This window comes from Chamaea fasciata, unplaced genomic scaffold (genome assembly GCF_029207755.1).
Source record: "Chamaea fasciata isolate MVZ Bird 193981 ecotype frontalis unplaced genomic scaffold, bChaFas1.0.hap1 SCAF_11, whole genome shotgun sequence".
In the NCBI taxonomy this organism is placed as follows: Eukaryota; Metazoa; Chordata; class Aves; order Passeriformes; family Sylviidae; genus Chamaea; species Chamaea fasciata.
Window position 1 is genome coordinate 10,270,536 of NW_027094096.1, and position 27,916 is coordinate 10,298,451.

The 27,916-nt window shown below is 40.3% G+C and overlaps 1 protein-coding gene across 2 annotated transcripts in view; it reads left to right on the forward strand.

The window, feature by feature from the left end:
* NYAP2 (neuronal tyrosine-phosphorylated phosphoinositide-3-kinase adaptor 2) overlaps nucleotides 1–27,916 on the forward strand; it is a 137,354-nt gene that overhangs the window by 91,000 nt on the left and 18,438 nt on the right. For both annotated transcript variants that reach the window (XM_066193187.1, XM_066193186.1), the window contains exons 4-5: nucleotides 10,025–10,234; nucleotides 18,150–18,253. In XM_066193187.1, coding sequence (XP_066049284.1) covers nucleotides 10,025–10,234; nucleotides 18,150–18,253 — 314 coding nt within the window. The remainder of the gene's footprint in view (nucleotides 1–10,024; nucleotides 10,235–18,149; nucleotides 18,254–27,916) is intronic.

The following is a 27,916-nucleotide window of genomic DNA, read 5'->3' on the forward strand; positions in this document are numbered from 1 at the left end:
GGAAAAGTAATCAAAACCACGCAGACCACACCACCACCACGAAACCAAGGACTGAGAAATTTAGGATGGTGAAATACTGCACAAGTTTCAAACAGAGCAGATCATAACAGTTTCCTCAAAATTAATCATGAGAGAAAAAAAAAAAAAGTTTTGCAAACAAAACTTGCATTTTTTTTTTCTTCAGTAACTGCAATATCTACATCACAGCTACAGGAGCTGCTTGAGATCACTGTTAAATTAAATACATTTGCACACCAGCTTATGATCTGAAAACTGATCCAAGGATTTCTTGAGCTGCTGTTATTGCATCTTTACAAGGGAAAAGGTTTAATTAAATGCCTTATCTGTTCTTACAGTAACACAGCTGTAGAACCTGTGTGATTTAAGAGAAGATGGTGGGAACTTTGTGGGGACTAAAGGGAGGAGCAAGGTTTGTTCCCTCACTTCCAAAATCCCATCTCTCTGACTGCTATTTCTCCTCTTCATATTTCTTAAAATGCTTTTACCTTACTGATCTAAGTAACAAACACTGGCAATATCTTGGGCTGAGTGGTTCATATATCCATTTTTAAAGGACACACTTTTTTTGGCACGACTGAATTGGTTCCTGCCTGAGCAAGCTCATTTTTTAAACCCCATTATTAAAGACCCAATCCGAAGGTCCCTGAAGATATACTTCAGGGGATCCCATATAAATTATGACAAGAGGGTCCTCTTTGTCCTAGACTGCTATTCCTTACAAAACCACTCTGTACTTTGGCTTCTAGAATGTTGCAGTGAATAATATAAACACTGAGCAGTGAATGAATGCATGATATGCTGCACATTTTTGTCAGTGTATTGTCTAATCTACCCATAGAATCACTGAGGCTGGTGAAAGACCTTCAAGATGGGGTTCAACCTTTGACCAAACACCACCTTGCAAAACAAACAATACTGTCATTTCCTGAACCTTTCCAGGGATGGTGACTCTATCACTTCTCTGGGCAGTCTTTTCCAATGCCTGACAATCCTCTCAGTGAAGTCCTTCCTGATGTCCAACCTGAAATTTCCCTGGCCTAGTTTGAGGCCATTTCCTCATTTGCTTTCATTAGTTGCCTGGGAGAAGAGATAATATTCTGATAAAGAGTCTTGGGTTTTTAATGGAGGAAAGGTAGATGTGCTTCCCCTGAAATTTTCTCTGAACCTTCCAAGACTCTATCAGTAATAAGAAAAATCTAAGTGTTAGAAATGGTTTTATTTAGTTTCTATATGTAAATGATTCAAATATCAAAGTACGAAATTTCTGGGGTGTACAAACTTGCTGGGTATAGATAAGGTAAAAAGTACAGGAACACTGAGGAAATAATTGTGAGGATAATCATGTATATTAAAAAATCAGGTCCCTTTACATTCAATTTGATGTGAAGGTCCACATGCCTTTCGCTCCTCTGAACAGAATTATCCATTCCTAATAATTATTTTATTGTTAAAACAGTAACATGCAATTAGCACTTTATCTGCACTTAAGAATGAGTAAGGAGAACCATTGTTCTTGTAACTACTCATCTGAAAGAGAGAAGCTGTGTGTTTAATTTTACTGAAGATGGCAATTACTTTATTTTTGTGTGTCAATTTGAATTCATGACTCAAAAAGTACCTTCTTCCAGGAAATCTGTAGCTAATTTACTGCTCCAGCAATGTTTGTGTAATTTGTATGTAGTCTGCATGTGCTGTAACACAGACAGAGAGCCTTGTGCCAGCCACAGTACCTGCTCTGCACACTTGTGAAGGCAATAATGGTAAGGCCTTGCAAGCACAGACATCAGCCAGAGCTGTTACAAGACCATCTGCAATTCTACTTATTTCCTCAATATCGGAAGTCTGTGCTGGCATGGCTTCACAGTTGCTTTTCTAGCAAGAATAAAACCAGTTCACAAAATGAAACCTCTAATTAGAAAGCGGGGAGGGCCTAAAATAATTAATTCTGTTTAAATGCATAGAAAGCCAGAATGACATAAAGGTTTCATCCCACAACAGGGAGGAATCTTAAGCATTTACTTGCAGAGCAAAAATTTCTTGGGATCCTGACCTAGAGCTAGGCACAGAGGCTGCACAGAAACATTAGGTGCTTGTGCCTGGCTCTGTAAAAGAGAGAAAAATTCAGATGTCAGTGTCCACGAAGTGTCAGGATTCCCTTTTAAAGGTAACATGCCGGATAAAAGGAGAGTTGTGCAATTGGCATGTGTCTTCTAATAATGAAGGGCAAATTTTCTAATTCATTAATGAAGCCTATAAAGAGAAATGCATTAATAAAAAGGTTTTTCATACAGCTAGTTAAACCATAAACAAAATAACGCAGAAAGAATTCATCTTCACTTCAACTTTGAAATTGGTATTTTTTATGTGCACATACAAAAGGGAGGGTTTCTGTCCCCAGTTTCCACAATCCATATCCTTTACTCTATCTTCATTTTCTGACTCACACTTACTACTGAATCTGGATAAAAACATACTCTTTAGAAGAAATTAAAGTGCTCAGAAAATGGAAAAACCTTACATTCAAACTCCCAAAAGAGTTCAAAGGCTGTTTTTCAGCAGAAAACTTGACAAAAGAGTGTTGACAAGTTTAATATAGTCAGGACTTCCATGAAAGATTGATGTTTTGAAGCTTTGAAACACAAGGTCATGAACTTTCTACAAAAACATTTTTCTTGAAATGTCTCTGTACTTCAGCTCTTTTGGCTCACTCTTGCCTTATGATTTCTTGCCATACTGCGCCAGGGCGTGTGCAGGGCCCATACAACCATCGTGTCTTCTTTCAAAAATCAAGGGTGTACTTTAAGAACCTGAATAACAGAATGAGTGAGAGGTGAAATGAATGAGGCTGAGGAGGAAAGCCTTTAGGAAGAGCAGGTACCAGCCCTTCAGATTAAATCCCAGGAAACAGTTGGGCCACCTTTAGAGAGACTGATTTCCACAGTTCCATTACAGGTTTCATTAACAGTGTTTTCTTTGATCACTATAGAGTTTGGGGTGGGCATGGCAGTCTGTGCAGTGTGTGTTGCCAATTAGTGCAAGGCTAATGGCAGTGAAACCAAAGATTCACAAGCCTGCCACACTCAGAGTTTTCAGGCTAGGCTTCTTCCTTCTACTTAAATCCTATCTGCTGCAGTCTTAGACTTTGTTCATACCCACCTATGGGTATGAAATGTATGTGCACACATTTAATTTTTTAATTGAAAGCATAGCCTGGATTATCAGCACATCGATGTGCACAAACTGTTTAAGAGAAATGTTTTCAGCTCCCTATGATCAGCTATTCCATAAATTCATATGAATCAGCATGGCTGGCTAGCCCCAGCTAATAACTGCAGGAATGAAAACCCTTACTCTGTTGAAGTAAATAGCAGAATTCCCTTTGACTTGCCGTAATTAGGTTTTTGCCCAAAAAGGCACCAGAGGACACAGGCTTCTCTTAGGGTTTTTCAAAGTGCAAGTCACAAATTTCCAGGATTCCAAGGTCTGAAAGGAAAATGATAAAAAAAGAAAAATGCAATAAATGTCAGATAATAAAGTGTTCTGCTTAATGATGTAATTGTGACTTGTCTGAATTAAGTAGAAAACTTGTTAATCGACTGCCATTTGATGTAATGTTGGGAGTCCCGGGAGACTGCTTTTATTTGCTTTAGTAGTACATCTGTACAGTGCATATCTTCCAGATGTGGCCTCTGTTCAGATGGGGCTGTGATGTGATTTGCAGCAGAATATGCGCACTTCAAAGATCAAACACCGAGTGAATAATTAAGAAATAATGATGGCCCTGTTGGAAACAGGTGATTGTCCTCACTTCTGTAATATATGCCAAAATATGATTATCTTGGATCAATCATAGAATCATAGAATTAAGAGTGGAACAGACCTCTAAGACCATCGGTTACAACTGTCAGCCCAGCACCACCACCATGTTCAACATTAAATCATGTCCTCAAGTGCCATATCCACAGATTTTTGAACACTTCCAGGGATGGAAAATGTCTCTCCTCATTTAATAGTCAAAACAGGTTTTCCTTTATTTCAATCCATATACAAGAGGATTTTTTCCTCTTACCATAGGACACCAAATAATGTTGAATATGTCTTACAATGGTGAAGTTTTAAAACTTCGTCTTTTAAGGGACTAATGCCACTAGCTGAAGTTTATTGAAACTTAAAGAATTCTATTCTGTTTTTCAAGCAGATCATAACTTTTATAATTTTCATTGAATATTTTTATTCTAAAGAATTGATTGATAAATCTGTGGTATAAACCTTTTGCTATAAATCTATCCCTTCTTTTATTAGTCTTCAGTTGTATTGCAGCTTTTTCTTTTCCGGTCTTTTCCTAACCAGGATTGCACATTTAGCAGGTTTGGGACAGCCACAGAAAATCAACTAAATGCATTTTCCTCAGCAATCCCTCTTCCGCTCCCTTGGCTCTCTGTAGCAGGCCGATGTGATCTCCTCTGGATTTCACCACATAAAACAAAAAAAGCCCTACACTGCTCACAGGAACATGCTCCATGAACACCAAGAAGCAGTTCAGCCATGTCTTCCCTAAATGTTAGATGGTTTGTGAGACTTCCAGGCTTTCTATTGATTTTGCATGGAACTAGGTCAGAGCTGCTTTTAATTGAACAAGCTGGCTGCTGCAACTCTCACTTAACTGTAAAAAAGGGATATTAAAAATTGATATGCAAAGCAAACTTCTGCTTAATTAGCAAGTGGATGAAGTCAGAATAGACAAACCACTATAGTTAATAATGATGAGGATACGGGTTTCACTGACAGTATAATAATTTTTTTTTAATGGCTGAAACACTGAGAATTATCCATGTTTCTTGTGTGTGGTATTAATAGGTGGGGTTTTTTTGTTTTGTTTTGGTTTTTTTTTTGGGAAAGGTTGGGATGAATTTACAACTGTGTAGATCAGACAAAGCACCACACATCAGGAAATTCATTAAATCCTCTAATGTTTAAATGTGTAGTAAAGGTAAATAAAAAGCCCTGGGGTGCAGATAGAAGAAACTCTGGGATTCTCTGAAGGGTTCAGGGTTGCTCTGCACGCAGTGGTGTGGAAGGGGTCAGTCAGAGGGGCACGGGTTGCCGTGGTGCTGGCAGTGGCACAAGGGACACTGGTGCAGCTGTGCCTGGGGCATGGCTCAGGTAGCACTGACCATCACACACACGTGCTGGCTGCGGTCTCATCCTGCATCTGCACCCCTCCAGCTGAGCCCTTGAGGTGCTCTGTGCTCTGTGCTCCTGCTCCCTCAGCCAGGGCCATGCCTGCCCTGCAGCCACACGAGGTGAGGTCTGACATGTCGAGGCTGGAGGAGATCAGTTCTGGCTCACATCTGAACCCCATCCTGAATTACTTTGCTTTGCACCTGTATGTGAGTGCTGAATTTTAGACCATTTGCTTCCCCCCATATGCGAGTTCTGCCTAGAGTGATATATTATTTATTTTGGTTTATAACAAACACAAAGAAAAAAAAAGGAATAAATTAATAATGTATGGATTAGCTTATACATTTGAGCTCGCAGCTGAGAGAGATGGCAGAGAGCAATCCTCATTTTTAGTTCCTTAAGACAATTGCTTTTCCTTCTTCCCCCAAAACCCCACGCAGTAATAAAGGCTCTGCCATTTATCACAGCATTGCACGAAGAAGCCACCTGGACCTGGAATTAATTTGTGTTTAAGAGCAGAGTGGCAGACTAGCCACAGAGTTAACCTCATTTGAATGATAGCTTTTTAGGTAAGATGTTTTCTGTAGCTGTAATTTCAGTTTTCTTAGGTCCAAGTTGCAACTGACTCAGTTTGTTTCTCACCTCCTTTAGCATTTCCAGGTTTTATAGTACCACAGCTCATGTGCCAGCCTTGCCTAGTGCACAGCTGTTAGGGAACCTTTCCTAGAGGGGAGACTGTACATGCCAATTATTTGTAAAATATAACCATCTTATACTTCAAATGGAAAAGTCTGAGATTCAGGTGAAGTAAATAAGAAAAATTCATATCTTTAAATATTGAAATACAATGACAGCTGAAAGTGCTTGAAACATTTGAGTGCCTTTTATAGCAGTTTAACCAACTGTGTCCATAAATATTTAAAGCAGTGAATTATTTCTTGAAATTTACATTTTTATGTACCATTTTGGTGGAAGAAATATTGAACAATAAAGATGATTTCCATAATAACTTCAGCTTTTCAAAAAGTAGCACTTGACTGTGAAAAGATTTTCTGGTGGCCACCACATGATTCAGTGAGCTCCCAGCATAATACCGAGCTTTAATATTTCCTACCTCCAAATTAAGGTTTTTAACAGCACAAGATAACCTAGATCCAACCTATGTTCCTGCACTTCCCAAAATGAAAAAATTAAAAATGCTGTGCAGCAGATACTGTTACCTTTCAGCTGTGTGTCTGTATACATAGATATATCTGACTGGTCAGAGTTCCTGTTTTCAGGATGGGATCAATAGGGATAAAGTGGCCACTTAAATCCTACTGTAGCTTTTATAAAGGGTTACTCTGTGTAAAATGTCCTGGTTTGCTTTCCAGTGGATGATAAGATCCCCACCCCACAGGTAACCACAGCCAGCAGCTACAGGCGTGTTCTGCTCTCTGCCAATGCCTTGTGCAGGAGCCAAAACCTGGAGCAGGGAATGTGCTCTTATGAGACACAATAATCTGTGCCACTTAGCTTGCTCTGTATTTACAACAGGGAGTAGTTGACAAGATAAAAATGTCCAAGTGGCTGGGACAGTCAACAAACATGCCAGTGATGGGCTGAGACCTGGCAGGGGAGCATTCTGCATTTCTGGAGCTGTCCTGGGCACATCGGAACGGAAGTGCTCTTTCAGTCGACCAAGAAGTAGCAGAGTGGTTTTTAAATTTTTTTTTAATTGAGTTTGAGTATGATTCCCATTGACATTTATTAAAGAAGCTGAAATTATTCTAAAATTCTCCCAAAAATATTTGAGTAAAAGTGAGGCAATAATTTTCTTTTTCATTTTTTCTGTATTCACAAGTGAGCTGGAAAGCAACATTACAGAAAACTGCATAAAACACTGACATGTTGTTTTCTGTCTGTGTATCATTGTTACTGATAATGATCACCAAATAATAATGATTCAGGCCCTGTGATGGGTTACATGACATTATAATCTGTTTCAATCTGCTTTTCATTTTTAGGATATATTACTTTTCAGATAAACTGTGAACTGCAAATCCCCAAGAAAGGACAGTGGAATGTAAATTTACAGAGTCTAGACAGCCAGCTGAAAACTGATTTTCTACACCTTACAAAGAAATAGGCTATAAACCAAATCTTTATTTAGTCTGAATAGTTCCACAATTTCCAGCTGGTTGCAGAGAACTGCTGTGCTTTGATTCAGCTGACAATAAAACTAAGAATGCACTAATCTTTTTTTATCAGGCAACAAGTACAAATGCTTCTCTCTTAAGTAAACTGAAGTAGATAAATCCTTAGCTACACACTCAGCCAGAGCATTTCCACTGTGACAAGGGCTGACTGCATGTGTGTGAAATTTCAAGGGGTGGTGTTCAAGTAGTGTCAATGAGGCACACACAGAGAAGGTTTTCACTAAGATAGTCACAGCATTTCCAGGAGCAGCTGGATGACATAGTAAATTAAGTCTACTGAATGATGCATTAATTTGGTAGGGCACTTGTAGGGCCCAATTTTCACTTTTTAAAAACACATTCTAGTCTTCCGGCTTTCTCTTCATTTTCTTGCGAAGAATAAACTGCAATCTAGACCCCATCCTGTACTAGTGGGAAGGAGGATTGTGTGCATTTCCAAAGCATTTTGAAACTTTGTTTTTATCTTTCCTTTTCCCAGATAAATAGTATCTTAAAGAAGTGAATGTTATTAGTGTGAAGAAAAAAATCACATATGATTGCATGCATCTGTTATGTGAAAAAACACATCAGTATTTTCGATAGCTTGATGTTGTCAACTGAAACAGTTCAAATTCTGGTAATAATTTGGGCTTTCCCTCTCTTGGCACAGCTCTTTGTATTAGCAGGTCTCTCTGTGCAGTCACAGACAGATCTGTGTCACAGACATCTCGTAGCAAGGGTCCCTGAAAGGCAGATGTCATGTTATATTGATACAGACTGTTATTCAGCCTTGTACCCTGCTGGGGTTACCAACTAGGAAAAACAAACACTTTGGATTTTCACTGCAGTGTCTTTTTGCACACACTAAAGTAGGTAAGTGACCTAGAAATTCATGGAATAGGTTTGAGTTTTGAAGGTCTTTGTCACATAAAATGTCACTGAATCCTATTTGCAACTCCCAGCCTGGGGTGGTTTAATCATTTTCTCATGTAGAGTTACTATTTGAAGGCTGTGGTAAGATATCCTCAATATTAAATTTTACTATTAACCAACAGTAATTAATGAAACACACTAATGATAACATCTTGCACTGCATATCCAGTTAGATATTTTTGCATGTATCCTGTATGACATTTCATTGCGGAAACCCCAGGCTGACTGTGTTGTTACTCATTAAGGTCATCTGCAGGCTGGAATGTCAAAGAGCCCAAAACAAGGTGAGATTTTGTCACTGTTGTGCGTAGGTGGGGTCTCTGCCCATCACAGATGTCCAACAGTGCACCTTCCCCTGTTTGCTGTACCACAGGTAACAGTCAATGGGGTATTGAGCCACAGGCAAATCAAAGCGATTTGAATGTGGTCCTTTTCTGGGACTGTGGCATCTGAGTGGTGATCCCTGATGAACAGGCCCAGTTCCTGGCCATGGGGATGACTGGGAGAGGAGGTGGCAACTCAGACTGTCAGTCCTGCCCTGCCATTCAGCATGGGCCCCTCACAGGGAACTGCTGGCATCTCCTGGCATCTTCTCTTTGTTTGGCTCTCTCAAACCTTCCAAAGTCCCTCAAAGCCACTAAAAGTTTTTTAGATAGATCTCAAGGGAAGATTGTTGTCTCTATCAAATGTGGATTCCAAGACTATAGATACCTACAGAAATTTAGGTACATCAGGGGACTGATTATTAAATCTCTGTGACTAGAACTGAGAGTATCGTGTAAGGATCTCTTTGCATTTGAGATACAAAATTCCAAACTGAGAACTGGTATTTTTTTTTTCAAAAGGAGGTAAATAGCAGCTTTGAATAACTGAGTGGCACAGTAATTAGCTCCTACAACTAAAGAGCAATCTAATGTTTCTTCTGTACCGAGTTTTCCGTGTGAATTTTTCACATCTACAGATGGGAAAGAGCAGGAATGAATTCTTTCTCCATGCATTGCTCAACCTGCAAGAAAAGAAATTAGGGTCTTGAGAAAAGAACATAAAATCACCAGCCATAAAGAAAGCAGACATCACTGCTTCACTTGAAAAAATCATTCAACTGTGTTTTGAATTGCTCCTCTTTTCATTGACTTATGGTGTTGCAAGCAGAAAGTAATTTTGTGACTTCAAGGATTTTCTAGCCAAGTGCAATTTCATTCCCTAGTTTATGGTGCTGGGCACACCCAAAATGGATTTGTGCTCTTTTGTTTTGTGGATTGTGTGCTTTTATTGGAGCTTATGAGAAGTACAGATATGTTGCTTGCACAATATTGCCTTAGGAGAGATCTTCCTTAGAAAGTGCCTGAAGAAGAACTAGTTCCTAGTGAAATGACAGCTGAAAAGATTTCAAGTACTTCTATAAATTGTTAATAAACCACAATTTGGTAGGGAACCATTTTCAAAATTATTTTCCTGGCATATAAAAAGTTGTAACAGAAATGTTCCATTTTATCCATCTGCTGCATGGTGTGTGCTTTTAATAATTAAAAAGTGTATTGAAACCTACGTAAACTATAGGGTTTTGGCCTAGATGGTAAAACCATGCTATAAATTACCCTTAAAGGATTTATGATTGATATGTATGGAGTATTTTGCAAAAGATTATTGTATGATGTGGATGATAAGCAGTTACTCTATAATGAAATGTGCACTTGTGTATTTTGTAGAACCACTAGATGAGCTGAAGATCAGAAGTCACAGCACTGAACCACTACCAAAGCTGGAAAACAAAGAGAGAGGACATCATGGGACAGCTTCCTCCAGGGAGCCAGGGAAAGCTCAGGAATGGGATGGAACGCCGGGCCCCCCTGTGGTGTCCAGCAGGCTGGGGAGATCCTCTGTCAGCCCAACCATGCTGGCTGGAGGCAACAGCTCAGGTATGTCAAGTAGCAGAGCAGGGAAGATCTAATGGATCTTCTTGTGAGACAAAGTATCTCTAAAGATGCACAGGTGTAGGAAGCATACAGATTCTTTAGACTTCCAAATATCTTCTAGACTTGGCCCTGCCCATTGACTGCTGCACTAATAAAGCTTGTGCTGTACTTGTGCTGTGAGCTGGAACAGCTGGGATGGTGGCACGGAATAGAAGCACATAAACATGCTAGTCATCTGCTTTAAAAGAAATAAAGGATTCCAGCTGACATTGAAAAGGGACACCATGGCAAACACAGGAAGAAGTTCATTAGTTCAGGTATCACATAAAGTAAAAAATACACTATGCAAAAGCAAGGCTGTCTTACTGAGGGGCACAGTGACAGGACACAGGCAGCCTTTGCTTTCTGCTTGTACAGAAATTTCTAGAAAAGTGACTGTGGATTTCAGAAGTCTCAGATTCACACTTATTCATTTTATTAATCAAAAATATTTACATATTAAATAGTGAATTGCCATATACCATGGCATTATAATGCAGTCTTGTTCATAAATTGACTAAGACAAACTGAACTGATAAATGAATAGACATCTATAAAGAGATATCTATGGCCCTTGCATGAGCACTGAATTGGTACTTTTGAGATTTGCCAGTTCTCATAAAAGAGTAATTTCATTGCTTATTATTTGGACTATCAGAAATGTCCACTTTAAGGACAGTTGGAATATCTAGTAATGACGACTCATGGTCAATGTTCAGTAAGAGCTGTTCAGACGAGAAATCATTCCTGCCTGAGAGACCTACTGGGCAGTGAGTGGCAGCAGGGAGTGTTTAAACTGCTGAGTGAGCAGAGATGCTCACGCCTCACCCAGAACATTACTTCCCTGTGTGATAATGGGACTCACATTGTCCCTGAATTGCTGAAAATGACACCTGAAACTCAGTGTATGACTTGAAGAGTCTTTGCTGGTGTGAAATGTCATTTGCAGCAATCACGTAGTCCAGATTTACTTGCTACAGACCCCCCAAACAGTCCTTACCGGTGCAGCAAAAGTGACTTTTCTGCAAAACATGTCTCTAGCTTAGGTTTTTTTTGTGTGTTACTACCATTTGCTTACTTGTCTGTTCCCACAAAGTATCCTGGAAGGTGAGAATTTTCTAGATCATCTCATAGCTTTTGGTAAGAATTCTGCTCCCAGTGTATTAGAGCATCATCCGTGCTAATGCAGGTTAAAGGATGGGTTTAAAGCTACCACATCAAAGTATTGGGACATCCAATAATTAGACTAAAGGTGTGTACCAACCTCTTCAGTTCTGCAAGATGACACTGTGGAGCAGAGTAGTAAAGAAGTTAAAATTGAAGAGTAAGCTCTTAGGAAAATAGAACACTGTTGTCCAATATTTCTGCAGCAGTTTTATTTCAAAGAGTTGGTTGATCTCCAAAAGAAGACAAAACATGTTGGCCTCAATCTCCATTTGGCATCAGCAAACTGTAATAGTTGTTGAATCATGCCTTGATTTAGTTAACTGTGACTTTGTCTTACATTGCTGGGACTGTCAAAGAAAAATTTTATTTTCTTGGCTGAATTTTGACTCCCTTCTATGATTAAAATCTGAGAGCTGATTGTGATTTTTCATTCCCTGCAGATTTATGATATTATATTTGATGAATATTGTCTCTCATCTGCCCTGAATATTTTCCCCTGTGTCTCTTGCTGTTGCCTGAGCAACATGTTTTACCTTTACTTGTTGGAGCACTGCATTGAGAATGCTGTGCACAGTTCTCCTCAATGAACTTGTACATGAACTGTAACAGCTCATTCTCTGCAATTAAATTAAAACTGTAACAGAATGCAAGAAGAGAGATTTAATAGTTTCATATGAATGCAAATGCTTTCTGGAGTCAAGGAGATAAAGTAATTTTGTACTAGGAATTAAAATTTAGATTTACCACAGGACTAAATAAAATCAAGGCAGTCCCCAGTACAGTCATCAGTTGGTCTCTTTGCAACATCATAGATGACAGAAAAAAAGACTACTTTTTTCTTTTGTGCAGACATGTCCTTGAAACACCACAGTTTGGTACCTACCTCTTAGTTCACACTGGTACAGGCATTTGTTAGGGCAATATTGGAATACATTTTTTAAAAAAGGGGGGTTGAATTCCTCAGCTGTAAAAGAGAAAGGATGTGAATGCACATCCCACGTGTGCTCATCAGGCAGCTCTGCTCCAGCACAGATGAGCTGGCAACTGGGGTGGCCTGGGCAAATACCTGAGTGAGAATACTGATTTTTGGTGGGTTCTCCCCAACTCTGAAACTATTTATAAGCTCAGAGGGAGAATGAGCTATCTCCAAACAGAATCTTGAATTTTTCTGCCCATTTTGTTCAAAGAGCCTGGGCTGTCAGCTGCACGCAGCTATCACTGTCTCTAATGCCTGAATGTTCTGTGACAGACAGAATTTGTCAAGGGCACTTTCTGTTTCTTGGCATCCTATAATTTCTTATGGAAAGCAGTGTGATTTGGGGGCATGCTGACTTTTAGGAAAGTCGGTGCAATTATAATGAACAGCCAAACACAATCTGTAACACAGAATATGTATAACTTCACTCCAGGAGACTTGAAGAGTATTTTCTGGAATGTTGCTGCTTTTTTCCTCACTGCAACGAAGAAGCATTTTGCATTGCCACCTGCTGCTGGAGACAGGCACTGCCCTGCCTTTTAAACCAGAAACTGTTGTACCCTGGTTTTGAATTGCCACCAGCTTGTCACTCAGCCAGCCATAAACACTCCAACTGAAAACACTGTAGGTAATCAGGAAGGGAATAAATGCCCACCCTTCATTGGGATTACTGGCCATCATTGTTGATTTCCAAAAGTAATGAAATAATTTTCAGTTCATCTATTTGGGAGTGGGGCAAAGCCTGGGAAGCGCAAGGCACAAGATGCCTTACACCTTACACTGGTGTAAGAAAGGAATAGCAGCAAAAAGTCAGTTCATGCCAGCAAGGTCTGCTTCACACAAAGACGACTCAGCAGTCCCACAAAGCCCGACGTTTTCTCCTCACAGGCAGGATCACTGTGCTCCTAAACCCAGAAGGATTCTCTACATGAAGGCAACTTAGTGTCGGGGTTTTATGTTACTGCCCAGTGAGGCCCAGGCCTTGCCTGCACTGGTCATTCCTGCGGTCATTCATGTTCTCTGCTCACAAGCTCCTCCTAAGCAGTGCCTGCCACTATAATAAAATGAGCAGTACTGGGAACTGCACACTGAGGGCATCCTGCCAATGCCCGTGGTCCTGCTGTGTGACCTCTAGGATGTGGGATCACATGGATTCTGGCTGGAGTCAAAACATTGCCTGGGTGTAAGGAAAACACACACACAAAAAAAAAACAAACAGAAAAAAGATACGAAACATTTACTTGTATTTCAAAGAAGCCAGGAAATAGCAAACAAACACAGCCAAATCCTACAACACAGAAATAGTTTACCAAGAAAATAAACACCCGTATTTCAGGATACAAAGTAACACTAACAGCTTTTCCCTTTGGGCAAAAGGTCCCTTAAACCTAAACATAGGATTCCTTTTCAGACATGATTTTTCTCATTACCTGACTTGGGTTTGAGACTTGCTGAACTTCTGACCTATGGATATCTATCTGGTAACACTGAGTTCCATGGGTTCAGCACTCCCCTTGTGAAAATTGTTCAGCTTGATGTGTTGCTGTGATATTTGAGCACTAATTGGCTTCTGCCAATAGCAAAGGACTCAATGCTTTTTTTAGATGACAGAATACTACATGGTTTTTTGCACCCTATTTGTTTCATAATTCCAAGTTATATTTCAGCTTACTCATCTCTTTTTAGGCCAGTATGAAGATACTTGGTGTGATGTATTTTTCCAGTATGCATGCTTTCTTTTTCTTTTTCTTTTTGTTTTTTTTTTTTATGTGATTGCTCTCAGCCTGTCACATTGCCTTGTTTAATTCAAAACGCATTTCTTGGCAGCAAATAAGCAATATTTCTCTTTTCATGTGCAAAGAAGAGACTGTGACAGGATAAGAAGCTTCTCCAATATAAGTGACAGCCAGAGTAGTTTTTTGAATTAAGATTAGAATAGGCAGAATGAAGGCTTCCTTGGATCAATAAAGAACTCTTCCCATTAAGATCCCAAAATAAAAATCATGAAGAGTCGTTGTACTTCTGGAGAATATAGAAAGCCATAGCACATTGGTATAAAACTGATTGAAAATATTTACATAAAATCTTGTGGCATTTCAGTACTGTGCTTTATGGAGGAAAATCCTACAACCACCCTATGCCCCAAATGCAATCAGCCAAGCCTCTACATCTTTAGTCATGATGGCAGCCCTGGGTGTTTTGGAAAACATGCCATTTATATGAGTGCTTAGACACATAATTCAATGCACAACTTTAAGGCAATCCTATTTGTGTTTGGAAAGCCTATATTTCTGTGTTGCACAGTTTCTCCTAAAATTCTCATCCTTGATGCTGCCCTTTGGAACTAACTGCTTGCCTGTTTCCATATGTAATCCTCCCAGTGCTGTCAAGACTGAGTTTAAACCCGAGAGTGCAGTGATGTTTGGGCCACTGCAGCTGATTTTGTGTGTGGGTCTGCTCAGTGTGAGGGAGCTGTGGTCCCACCCCGCTGTGTGAGAGTTGTGGCCACTGTGGGTGCCACAAGAGGGGACTGAGGCTCCCTGGCCCACCGTGCCCTCCCAGCACTACTCTGCCCCTGGCTCCCAGGGACCTGCAGTGCTTTTTTCTTATCATGCCACTGTGAGAGATGTGACGTTTGAAGCTGTGCAAAATAATACCACTAAAATTCCAAATACACTAACTCAATTTTAAGAACTTTTTTTTTTTTTTTTTTTTAAATAACATTTCACAGCTTTCTGGCTTCCCCCAAGAATCTGCTGAATTCAGATCTCATGCTGCCCGTTGATGGCAAGGGGCATCCCTCGAGGCTGTTCACATCCCCTGGCCTACAGAGCCTTCCCCGTGTGCCTGTCAGGATGGCTGAGAGAACTCGGCTCCACACCAGGAATTACTGTTACTAAGGGGACTTCTCAGGAAGCCCAAGAGTGCTCATTTCAGATGTTAACACTGAGCTGTCTCAGTATCACCCACAAGAAATAAACACCAATTTCTAAACACTAGAAACCATCCCTGATATTTGCTGTGGTTCTCCATTTAAGATCCTTGGCATTAAATAGGGAAATCCAGATAGCCCCAGTACAATGAATAAGCTGCCCATAGCTGAAAAATAACATGCTGCAGAATACAGTGAGTTGTGCAGCTCTTAAAGAACAGACTATTTATGGACTATATTTCCTCCACAGTGGTGTGATGTTACTCAGACCACTAATTACAGTAGAATATAGTATTTAGTTGGTCTAAAAAATATTGCCACTGAGACACAAAAGCTAGATGGAGCCAATTCTGAAGCACCTTTTGGTAAGGATCACCATGGAAATCACAATAGTTTCCTTAATACTGTAACATATATTACAGGGAGATAAAGGAACTAATACTTCATCTGTGTGTGATGGGTTTTATTTCTTTGATGCCAGATGAAAGGAGTCTCTTTGGCAAGGAAATGGTAATCTCTTGTTGTTGCACATAGATCCAAATTGGAAATTATGACACTTCTTTCTGCTTTCCTAAAGCAAAGAAAATAATTCAGAAGCATAGTCAGACAGTGTCTTGGAGTTTTTTATGTGCTGAGTGTCTGATTCTGCTTGTCACAGCAGAATGTCTATTTAGCAGTAGAGAAAAACAACTGAAAAAAACCCCCAATTCTTGCCCTTTCTGAAACCCCAGCAAAATTCCGTGAGATGAGAGATGAGGTATAATAATGAGATCCATTATTATATCTATATAACTGAAAGGAACAGTCAGAAATCTGGAACACAGACAGTGTGAAATCAGAACAAAAACAAATCTAATCAACCTTCAGAGTAGCTGCCCAAGTCCAAAAAAAGCAAACCAGCAGACTGTGTACAAAAGCAAGGTTATGGAGAAGGCCAGTCTGCTCCTTTCTGTGTGCCTGTGGCTGTGTTGACTCATGGTGTGTTTACAGACTGACTAGGAGAGAGTGAATTGAATAATGCATTTGGTGAACAGCATAAATATTTTTGCTGCTCAGCCAGCTGGATGTTAACTAACCTATTAATATTTAGTTGATGAATATTCACCCATACAGATGCTTTCATTGGTCTAAGTGCTCCAGCATAAGTGGATAGCTCTTCTCCACGCCCTATTGAATTCTGAAATATCAGAGGAAAATAAGCTTTCAAGGTGACAATGAGAAAGCATCAGTGAGAGTGGAAGAATCCATTTCAGCATGTGGCTGCTATGTAGAGTAATGTGCCAGCTATCCTCAAGTTTCCAAGGTGTGCCAAGTGACTTTAAGGACATGCTGGTGATAGGCATCTTCTGCCTTTCAAGCTGTGGCCCGACCAGTGGCCAGCGGTGACACTAGAGATCCACACAGGAAATAGAGAAATCAGTGTAAAACAGACACAGACAAAGCAGCCGTGTAAACGAGGCACGAGAAAATAAATTTCAGACAGACACAGGCAAAAGACATGCTTCAGAGGCAAACGTGCTAAACCACAACTGCACGAGGCATAGGTCCTTTCTTTCTTCTTGAAAACATGGACTTGAATAGGAGGAATTCTTCAAACCTTATTAAAACCCCTTAAAATCCTTTAAATTGTAATGAAGCACGGTATTGCAACTACTTGTTATTCATGGTAAAGCAGCACTGTCAGTGTGAAAAGTGAGACTCTCTTATTCTACCAAATCTGTCTGGTGAGTCCAAATGTTTCCAGTGTTGGCCCACTAATTAGAAAAAGTAGGTGCAGGGTTGAGAAGGTTTATGAAACATAAGGAGAATGAACACATTGATCTGAGCAGAGCCATAGCCTGAGAGGTGCTTCCTCAGCCATATAAAGGAAATGTAAGGACAAAAAAAATTTCTTGGGCAGAAACAAGCAGATCCTTTTTTTTCAGGAAAAGACAGTTTCCTCCAGACCAGCTGAATGCTGGGGTAGCATATGGCTGTCAGCATGGCTCAGATATAAAAACCTTTGTCCAGGCCTCCTGAACTGCATGGTCACCTCATGTCAGTGTGTACAACAGTAACCTGTACTGGAAATCAATGGGGAGCCTTCTCAGAAATTATTCCATATAAAACAGCAGAAGGAAAATAAAATAACTCATTTCTGTGCAGTTATTCTCTGAAGTGAAGCTTTCTCTCAAGGCAAACTTTGCTTCTTTTATCACCTTGGTTCTGGGCAACTGACTTTGCCACTGGTGATGTTTTGATTTGTCTCTTCTTCCTACTTTATGTCTCTCAAATCATTGCCACTGACATGAGATTCCCAAGTATTTTTGGTGTCATTCCAAATCCCCAAGTGTGCCAGTATCCTCACCACTTTTACATACTGCCTCCTTCATTTTCTGGCATTTCATGCTTTCTTTCATCGCAGTCAGTCTTTGGGCTGCCATGTCCCTCAGCTCTGGGTTGGAGAGTTGAAACCAGAAGCCTCTGTAACTCCCTTAATCACAGCTGTATTACTGTGGAGTAGAAAAGGTGTTGGGGAGCAGGGGAGTGGGGAAACAAGAATGCTTCTTTTGTATTCTCCCTGTCTGCTGTTTTATGTTCTATCCTTCAGAGATGCCGGAGCAAAGAGGCCAGGACACGGCATGAGTCCTGTCTGAATCCCTCTTCTGATCTCAACTTCTGCTCATTATTCCAAATGTCCAAGACTTTGACTCATTACCAAGGCTGCAGTCTCCATTTCAAGGGAATCCTGGATCCACAGTGTTTCAGCTTGCTGCAGCAGTCCCCTCTCCTGTTCACTGCTCTTTCTGCTCTCTCCCTTCCAGAGTCGAAATCGAGTTGCCGGTTGGGCCGGTCCGCGTCCACGTCAGGAGTGCCTCCTCCGTCTGTGGCGCCACTCCGGCAGCCCAGCGACCTCCAGCCGAGCCAGGTACCATCCTTAGCCCATCGGGAATGACTCCATGTGCTGCAACATGCCAAATGTTCCCACCTCTCTGTCTGTCATTTGTTACAGTAAATGAGTGTTTTGGTTTGTCTCTTTGTTTTCTGTGCGTGTTGCGTGCATCTGTGTGTGCGCATCTCTCATCGGCAACGAAATTCCGCTGGCCGCAGCCAGCAGAATTTTCTTTGCTCTTAACTCCTTGTATCTTTTTCTGTCTTCATTCTGTAATATAAATGTAGTAAAACTGTACTGTATGAACTGGCTGGGTTTTTTATTTTTTCATGTTTTCTGTACTTTTTTACTGTCTTAAAATTTATCAAACGTTGATAAATTTAATCTCTGTTTTTATGTAAATTTCTTTTGAATGTCTTGTCTAGAGCACTTACACCAATGTTGTCAATGACTTGTACATACTTGACTTCTTCCCAGTTGTACTTTAATATTTGTGCCAGTCTCACATCTGGTTGGAGCTTAATGCATGATTGTATTACACTGTGATTTATCACTGTCCTGAAAACTGCTCTTACAGCAAGTGATTTTGTTTAGTTGAGGCAGCTAGACCCTCTTCAGCTATAGACCATGTAATGCTTACAGGACTATTAAATAGTCCACTGTAATTATATTTATTATACATTGTTAAGAATCAAAAGAAAAAAAAACAAACAAACAACTAAAATCAAAGGAGCAACATCTCCTTTTATCCTAAACAGAGATACTTTTTTTGTCCTCATCAGAAACAAAACTACCACATAAGAAAAAATGAATGTGTTTGGGTGTGGCAAATTTCTCCAATAGATAGAAAATGGAAAAGAAATAAAGACATGGGAAACCTATACTTACCTTTATTTTATATGCTAATACTGATATTGTAACCTTTTGTTGCACAGACCTGTATTATTAGTTTGACAGAACTAGCTGAGAGTAGCAATTGAAAGAAGAGGTTTTGCTTAAACATCATGTGAATGGCTTCTGTCAAAGCACTGTGGCACTGCATCACTGGTGTGTACGTGTGGGGTGTATGTGCACAAGGAGGCAGGAACACAGATGGATTTATGTGCACGTGCGTATATGTATGCACACAGGCACCCTTATTTTGATGGAGAATTTTTGACTGGCTTTCAGGGTGTTAGTCCCCTAAATCCTATTGAATGTCACTGAGGTTTGAGTGGAAATCTCCCTGAGCACTGCTTTGCAATAATCACATATTTGTGTTTGTATCTTGGTGAGTTGCTCCAATAATGTCTTGACCAAAGCAAAGACCACGAGTAAGGTTGATTTACTTACTCCCAACAGCCAGCAACTTGTTAGGAAGATTATATTTGGATAGCCATGTCTGGACAGGTTACAGTTCTGTAACCTGTGTGAATTGATATGATTGTATTACTTCTGAGTGCTGCCAGACATGAAGACTGAGAGAACCCTGCACATTTCTAAAGCATATTTTACATAAGCAAATCAAATCCATAATGGAGATGCAAAATGATGGCCCATTTAAATAACACATCAAGTGTTCCTTCATCTAAGGAAGAAATTAGGGTAATTGTATTTCCAAAGGTTTTCAGTGTCCCAGTGTTCATGTAGTATATATTTTTGATTAAATGGGTCTTACAGCACTCATGATGCTTTGCTGTTTACTCAGTGGCAAAGGCACCTTGGGTGTTTTGAAGGGATTTTAGCCTGTCAGTTTATACTAAGAGCTAAACAATAAGCCTTGAAAGCAAAAGCTGATGTGATAGAAGAGATAATGAGCCTCTTAGAAGCTGCGGCCAGGGTTCACTGTAACTGTGGAGGGAAAAATCCACCTCAATTCATACAGAAGAAAGGAACAAAGAGGATAAGACGAATTTTCAAGTGACTGTAGGAGGGTGATCTTGTTAATTGAATAATGTATGGTACGGTCATGACTTCACGAAAAACAAGAAAAACTAGTATATGCTTTCTCTCTGTAAGTCTTCCCTTCCAGATGACAATCTCTTACTGTCCATCTATTACATTGCCATTTACTATGATAGCATAATTTTCAAAGGTGTGGATTTGACCCTGATTTCAGAGGAATGACAGAAGTCTTATCTCTATGGCAGATACAAACACTGATTGTTCTTTCAATGTCTATTCTATCCTAATGTGCAAATAATGGATGGCGGGTGAAATGTGTTTCCAACAGCTGGGCTATTAGCCCATTCTCAATCTGCTGGATTGTGGAATACAGGGTATCTATTTTTGTGTGCCGTGGCTATTGATTGTATTGATACTGCTTTCCTTAACAACATCATAATGAGCAGTTAGACTTTCCAAAATATTAAGAAGACGTATTGTGTTATCCACGTCTTTGTTGATCATATGGGCACAGGTAACATTCAAACAGGAATATAAGATCTGGGAAAGGGCAGATTACTGTTAATTGGTTTTCTCAAATCTTCATGGATCCCAAACTAATGGCTTTTAAAATGCTTAATTTGGAAAAAAAGACAAATTTGCAACTGAGTTCTCAAAACCCATCATTTGTAATACAATTGTCCAAAGAAGTGGTGACTATGTTTAGCAATTAAAAATAGATCTGATCTAAGGACGCCTATATTATCATTCCAGTCGTATATTAGATAATTATGTAACTATTTTCATTTAATTCCCTTTTCCTAATTTTCTTATTTCTTGTTTGCTTATTGATGTAGGAATTGTGATGATTAATCAGTTAGTATTCACAGAATATATCTATGGGATATTGATTGGAGGCAGTAGAGGAATCACACAAGAAGGAAGGTCTTATAAGCAGAGATTAATTATGTGGCTGGTCTCTGATGGAGAACACTAAAAATTCTGTAGTGTAGTGGCAGCCAGCATTCACCAACATGCTGAGCCAGATTGAGAGCCTGCCTTCTGTCCTTAGTTCTGGGAAATGGTGAGGGAATTTGGAAAGGGTTGGTTGCAGGAAGCAACTTTGGATGAAGTTATGAATTGTCTCAGTTAAACTGAAAGATAAGCATTAGTTTATCCTGGAAATGAAGTTATTGATTGTGAAAGGACAAAGCTTAAGAAATGAAGGAAGTAGCAGAGGAAGTCAGGTGGGGGGCTTGGAACTGTATTAACGGCAGAAACATAGAATATATTTGAGCTACAAAAGTAGCACATAGCTGTATTTCCTAAATGCAAATCTAAATAAAATTATCCTACAGAGAGGGATGTAAGTAGGAGTATTCTAGATAGGATGTACTGTCTTCTAAAGAAAGGAAAGAAGGAAATCTTAAGCATGCAGGCCATCCTCAAGTGCTGAAAGACAAACCAGCAGGAAATATGAACAGACTGTCTGAACAGAGTTTTTGCTGGGACTCAGGAAAAGAGAGAGTTTATGAAAGTTGGAAGAAGGGACAGACAACTCAGGAGGACAAGGATGTCATGAGGTTATGGAGGGAGAAAATTAGAAGGGCCAAATCTTGACTAGCAATCTGTCTACAGTCAGAAAAGACAATAAGAAATGGTTCGATAGATACTTAATGCCTTCTTTGCCTCAGTGTTCAGTAGTAAGACCAGCTGTTCTCCAGGTACCATCCCCCTGAGCTGGAAGATGGACACCAGGAGCAGAATGAAGCCCCTATAATCCACAGGGAAATGGTCAGTAACCTACTTTAACACTTAGACACACACAGTAGGATTCCATGTGTTTATATCAGGAAAAATTTCTTCACTGAAAGAGTTGTCAAGCAACAGAACAGGCTGCCCAGGGAAGTGGAAGAGTCCATTCCACCATCCTTGGAGATATTTAAAAGACATGTAGATATGGCACCTGGGGACATGGTTTAGTAGAGGGCTTTTCAGTGCTGGGTTAAAGGCATTTTTCAGCCTAAGTGGTTCTTATTCTATAAACATATTCTATACGACATAAACTTATTCTATACAACATTGTTCACAAAAAGCTTACAGGGAATGGAGAAATATAGAAAGCAAAGTGAGTTTTATCTTAGAGAACAGAAGTGTGTGACTAACATTAGAGATAGTAAAAGTCCATCGGTATTTGGCCTTTATATGGAAATGAAAACAAGTAACTGTCTTTTGTAGCCATCTAAGTGGACAGAGAACAGTAGAATTTAACCACTTTGTGAGGTTTATATAGTACAATAAACAAGGTCCACAGATGCCCCAGTAAATAACTCCCCACCCATTTTGCTGGACCCTCTGTGCTGGTGCTCGCGACTTGTGCAGCAGGCATGGTCAAGGGTTTCACCCTGCAGTGGTAAATGCTCAGCCCTGCAATGGGACAGCTACGGTGAACAAAACTGTGCACTTGTGTAAAGTAAGCAGGGTTTGGAGTCACAGATATCACGGCCATGCAACGATGTTTCCCTGCCATCCTATCGTACTCCACATCTTCACCTCAGGGTAACAAAGGACTACATTCCATCGATGAGCTCAGATATCCCTGTGGCACACAGGGTATGTGTGCACTGAGCATGTCTGTCACAAAAGAAGGAAAGGTTTCAAGCAGATTGTGGAAGTCCCTCTGCTGGAGAGCAGAACATCTTGCATCCAGAGTTGTAATGTACATAAAATCCTCTCTGTATCACTGCCATGCCTCTCTGAAACAGTTTTCAGCACAGAAAAACCCCACTGATTTCCATTTTAAGAAAAAAAGAGATCATATAAACACATTGGGATTTTTTTCTGTGAATGAACTCTGCAAAGTGAGATTTGTTTTCACTAATTTGTAGATAGTGATTGGAAAATCCCATGTACTAGGCTGCATAGCGGCACAATAGTGCATGTTTTTAAGATCCATGACCTGAAGAAAAAACACTCTTTGAAAACAAAATTACTGATAGCTAGAGTTTAATATTTTAGCTTTCCTGCAAAGCAGAGCCTATTTTTAGATAGATTTCCACAAAACTGTGTTCCTTATCTGCAAATGTACAGCCTCTCTTCATGCTGCCTGTTAGTTTCTTGCTTTTCAGTGGCCAGACAGCACTGTCCTTTCCTGTTGCCTCCTCAAGGTATGTTATCTTAATTCTGAGGGTTTGTATGCCTCTTAAGGTTTGGTGTCTTATTGTGGGGAGAACCAGGCAGTGATATCTAGCTCCAATTTAAGCAAGGAAAGAAGATTTAAAATTAACAGAGATGATCAAAGTAAAATCCAGGAGCCATGCTGAGATTAGAAGGAATAACTCAGAGGAGGGAATGAAGCTCCATGGACAGCTATGAATTAAGGAGTTTCAACGTGCACTGAAGGAATGAAGAAAAAGCTAGAAAATATATCAGCATTAACACTGAAACTTTTTGTGGCTTATTTTAGAAAAATTGCGGCTCAGTTCATTACTTGCCTGGTATCTTCCTGAGCCCTCTGCAAGCTGAGGCAGCGTTTTACTTTCCTTACATGACCCCATTGATAAACACAACAAAAGTCACAAGATGGAGAAACTAAGCATTACCCTCCAAAATTCAGGACAGTTCTCACTTATTTTATGATTTGTATTAATATAATATAGCAAAGGGGAAAGGTCTCCCAAGAGTGGACTTGATCATTGTTTTGCACCACAAGAAGTGAATCCATCAATAGTTTATTTGAGAATGTGTCTTTGAGAGACAAGAATTTTAGATACGATTGGCTCCTTAAATTCATATCTAGGTAGAAAAATAAAAAGACTTGTAGAATAACCATGTGCTGTGGGAGGCTGGTGCCTGGGGCTGTCAGGCTGAGGGGGCTGCAGTATAATCATGGAAATCCAAGGTTCACAGAGCTGGGAAGCAGAGACCAGGAGTTTTCCAGCTGTTTTCCAACATAGCAGTGTAGGTAGGGAAGTAAGAAGCAGATTTGCTACTTTGAATAGCAAAGGGGAGGGTTGGGGAGCTTTAAAAGCTGGGGACGGTTGTCCTTGTGTTCATGTCCCCTTGGCCTAGGACAGGGGTGGTGTACACTGGGGTGTGAGAACAGGGACGGGAGAGAAGCCCCTTGGGATTGCTTGGATCCATGCCAGAGGCAGCCTGGGTGAAAATGCACTTTAGCAACTGTTCAAAATGGACAGTTTGACTAATCCAGCAGGATTAGAAAAAGCTTTATTTGCCCCAGAGCTGGGGAGGCAAAGCAGGGTGCTGCTGAGGTTTCACCCCGTCCCACGGAGGGCAGGTGGGCTCAGCTCTGAGGGGAGGGGAGGTGGGCCCAGCACACCCCATTCAGCTGGCCCATCCCACATCCCACATCCCACATCCCACATCCCACATCCCACATCCCACATCCCACATCCCACATCCCACATCCCACATCCCACATCCTCCATCTGCAGGGGAAGATGAGGCTTCACTGGGGCCACCCCACCTGCTCCTGCCCTGCCCTCGAGGGAGGGAGGGAAGGAGAGAAGGACAGAAGGAAAGAAGGGGAGAAGGAGAGAAGGAGGAGGCTTGCTCCAGCCTCACCTGTTAAATCCCCACTCCTCCACACAACAATTTAGATAATATTTTATTTAAGACCCCATATTTAGATGCTAACTGAAATGCAGCCAAAATGCATGCATTGTATTGTGAAAAAAAAAAAAATTCTAGCAATAAAACTGATGTAAGACTTTCAAGGTGACTATTCTTTAATTTTGTACTTCAGCTGAAAAATCCCAAACATGTATTCTAATTGTTCCATTTTAAAATAAAATCATGATGAAAGGGAAGTACCACAGAGAAACTGAGATATATTTTAGCAGCTTTTCATATGCATGAGTAGAGCAATACCTTACAGTTTAAGCACAGTAAAAGCTCATTGTAAAAAATATACAAAACTTTAAATGAATAATTTGGAATTGAATTTTTTCAAGTACTAAGTACTCTTCAGCAACACAGCTACATGTTTGTCTCATGCCTAAGTTCACTCTGTATTGGGTCATTCCAGCCCAGCTTGTAATGTCTCTAGCTTTAGTTGTGAATACAAAACATATTATAGTCTTTGTATGCCTTGTAAGCATTTTGGTCACCCTGTAATTAATGAATGCAGGGAATGTAAATTGTTACCATTATGGCTATAATTATTTTTGACGGCACCTAGACAAAGTACTTCCCCAATGAATTGACATTATCATGCTTTAGTTGGCAAATGTGCATTTGAAAGTGAATACTCTGTGAGCATAAACAAAGCATCTGTGCTCTTCTATTATTCTCAGCCTAAAGTTGCCATTTTTTCCCAGCAGTAGAGTACAAGAGTTCAAAGAGTCAGCAAACACCCTGCAGTTGTGGGGCACAGTAGCAGTGCTGGGTTCCTGATTCTACAGTTAATGAATTCTGCTGCTGAGAAATGAGCATCTATAAATTAAGATCCACTGCTCCGTATCTGATCACAGCAGTCCTTCTTCTAGCTTCCATATATGAAAGAAATATAGTCATTGCAGGTAGATGGAGAACTCTGTGGACTGAAGTAGTCATTCATCCAATTTGATTACTAGGGAAATGTTAGTAAAAAATACAAATTGTGCTAGCAAGAGAGTTTGTGTGTGTTAGACAGCACGGACCCATGACAGCACTCAGCATTGTCAATCTGTGCTACATGCACTCCTTGATGAATCTCAACCTAGAACTAGCACCAGACACTAGTGATTCTGCTGTTTTGGCTCTTATTATGCACAAGGATTTGCAAAGAAAGAATCAACTTCTGTCATCCTTGCCCTCTGGACCAAAGGGAAAAATGATCCCCGTGGGCTGCTGGTTTAAGATCTCAGGGGACATGCAGGCCCAGATTTCTATTCAAAGAGAATATCTAACTACTGTGCTAATTGCCACTCTTATAATTTTCTCTGTCCCTCTTTCCTCCTCTAATTTTCTAAAGTTCTGAAAGTCTATTGTGTGTTTTGGACATAGAATAGCAAAACATACAAAACAATTTATGGGACAGTGGCAATCCTTTTCCTCCCCTTGTGTGTACATGCCAAGTAGTCCTCTTGAGCCAGTGCAATGCCTCTGAGATGTCTGTCTCTGGGCTCCTGGAGCCAAGGTTATGGTTGCTCCTTTTTGATACTTGATCTTTTCCTTCATCCAAAATATATGTCCACAGTGTGGGAACAGTCCCATACTGCTCACTCTGTAATCAGCACCCCATGGGGCTTTGGTCTGGACTTTCTATACACTATTTATTACTTTAGATGGTAGCTTCTATTTTTGCCTGGGAAGATATTCACTTAAAGGAACTTAATTACTCCCTATGTTTAGCCATCACATATAATAAGGCTTGGGATTGTAACTGGATCAAAAACCTGCTTAATGTTGGCCAATAGGATCTACCACAATATTGATTGTGGTGGTGTCCAAGAGTCATAGTTATTTGTTTGTAGACAATATGCATGGAACAAAGGCTGTTCCGGCCCCAAGGATTTATAAATTCAGTGTAATGGATGAGGAAGTAAGAGGTTGCATTTGGGAGTAGATTGGTAAGGGTATAACTCACAGGAATTGCTTAAGGTTTGGTTTTAGTGAAAATAGAAAGTGCAAAAACTATTTGGGGTGCAATTTACTGTTACAGTGATTTTACAAAGTTTTATGTGTCACTGATACAATTAAATGCATTTGAATGCCTAAAAGTGGAAAACCAGGTATATTTGACTCAGAACACTTTATAAATTATGTCTCTCTCTCAAATGGCCCTGTCATGGAGAAATCTTTAGTGTCTGTGTAGGCAAAGAGAAAGGAACGCGGGCATAGACTGAATCTTATGGATGCTGGTTTTGGAAATGGCTGGGAGAGACGAAATCCTCTGGGTCCTACCTGGGAGGATGGACAGGGATGGAAGAACCCACAACGGGCTACAGAGAGAAGCCTGTGGGACAGGCACTTCACTTATGGGACAGGGGCCAATTTTACCTTGAGATAATGTTTGGATTTGACCAGCGTGTGTGGCCTGAGTGTGTTTAGAAACATGAATGCAGAGCCATTGGATTTTGCTTTCTTGTTCAGACTGAATGTACATGAGTCAGGGATCACTCACCCTGTCTGCCACCACCTTGAAAAAGAAGTGCAGGGGCACGAGGCATGAACTGTGTCCCGCAGTCTCACACAGCCCTCTGGGGTCCTGGGACTTCGCACTGCTAAGAATCTGTAGGATCTGGGATTTACGTGATTTGTGCCTTCCTAAAGTGCAGCAGAACGCTGTGCCCACGAGAGGGAGCGGTTGGATTACTTTCCGCTGTTCCGGGTTTTTCCTGCAAAGACAAATCGCTTGCGCACATGAAGGCAAAATTCTGCTGTCGACAGTCCAGCCAAATATGCTGTCAAAATTTTGGATGAGAGCAACAACAAGAATGTTAATGCTTTGGAGTAGGTTCCACATTGCATTGTGTTGAGTTTAAGCTTGAATCTGGACTTACATAATCAGTGCACGGGTACAGAGCAGTGCAAATGGTTTCTAAAGATACAAATTGCAAATAGAGAATGCTTATTAAAAAAGTAAAAGCTAAAAAAAAAAAGAAAAAATAAAGAAAAAAATAAAAGAAAATTCAAGCCTTGAAGTAGATGGAATTATCACATCCATCATCCCTCACCTCCAAGGCAACCTGACAGACTGGCATGAGAACCAAATGTGTCATTTGCTGCAATGTCTTTTGCTGGCAGGCAAGCCTGCTGTTGCTGTCCCAACATCTTTTCTTCATCATTCAGCTGGGTTGATCATGCAGCAGAAGCAGGCCAGTGCATTGCTTT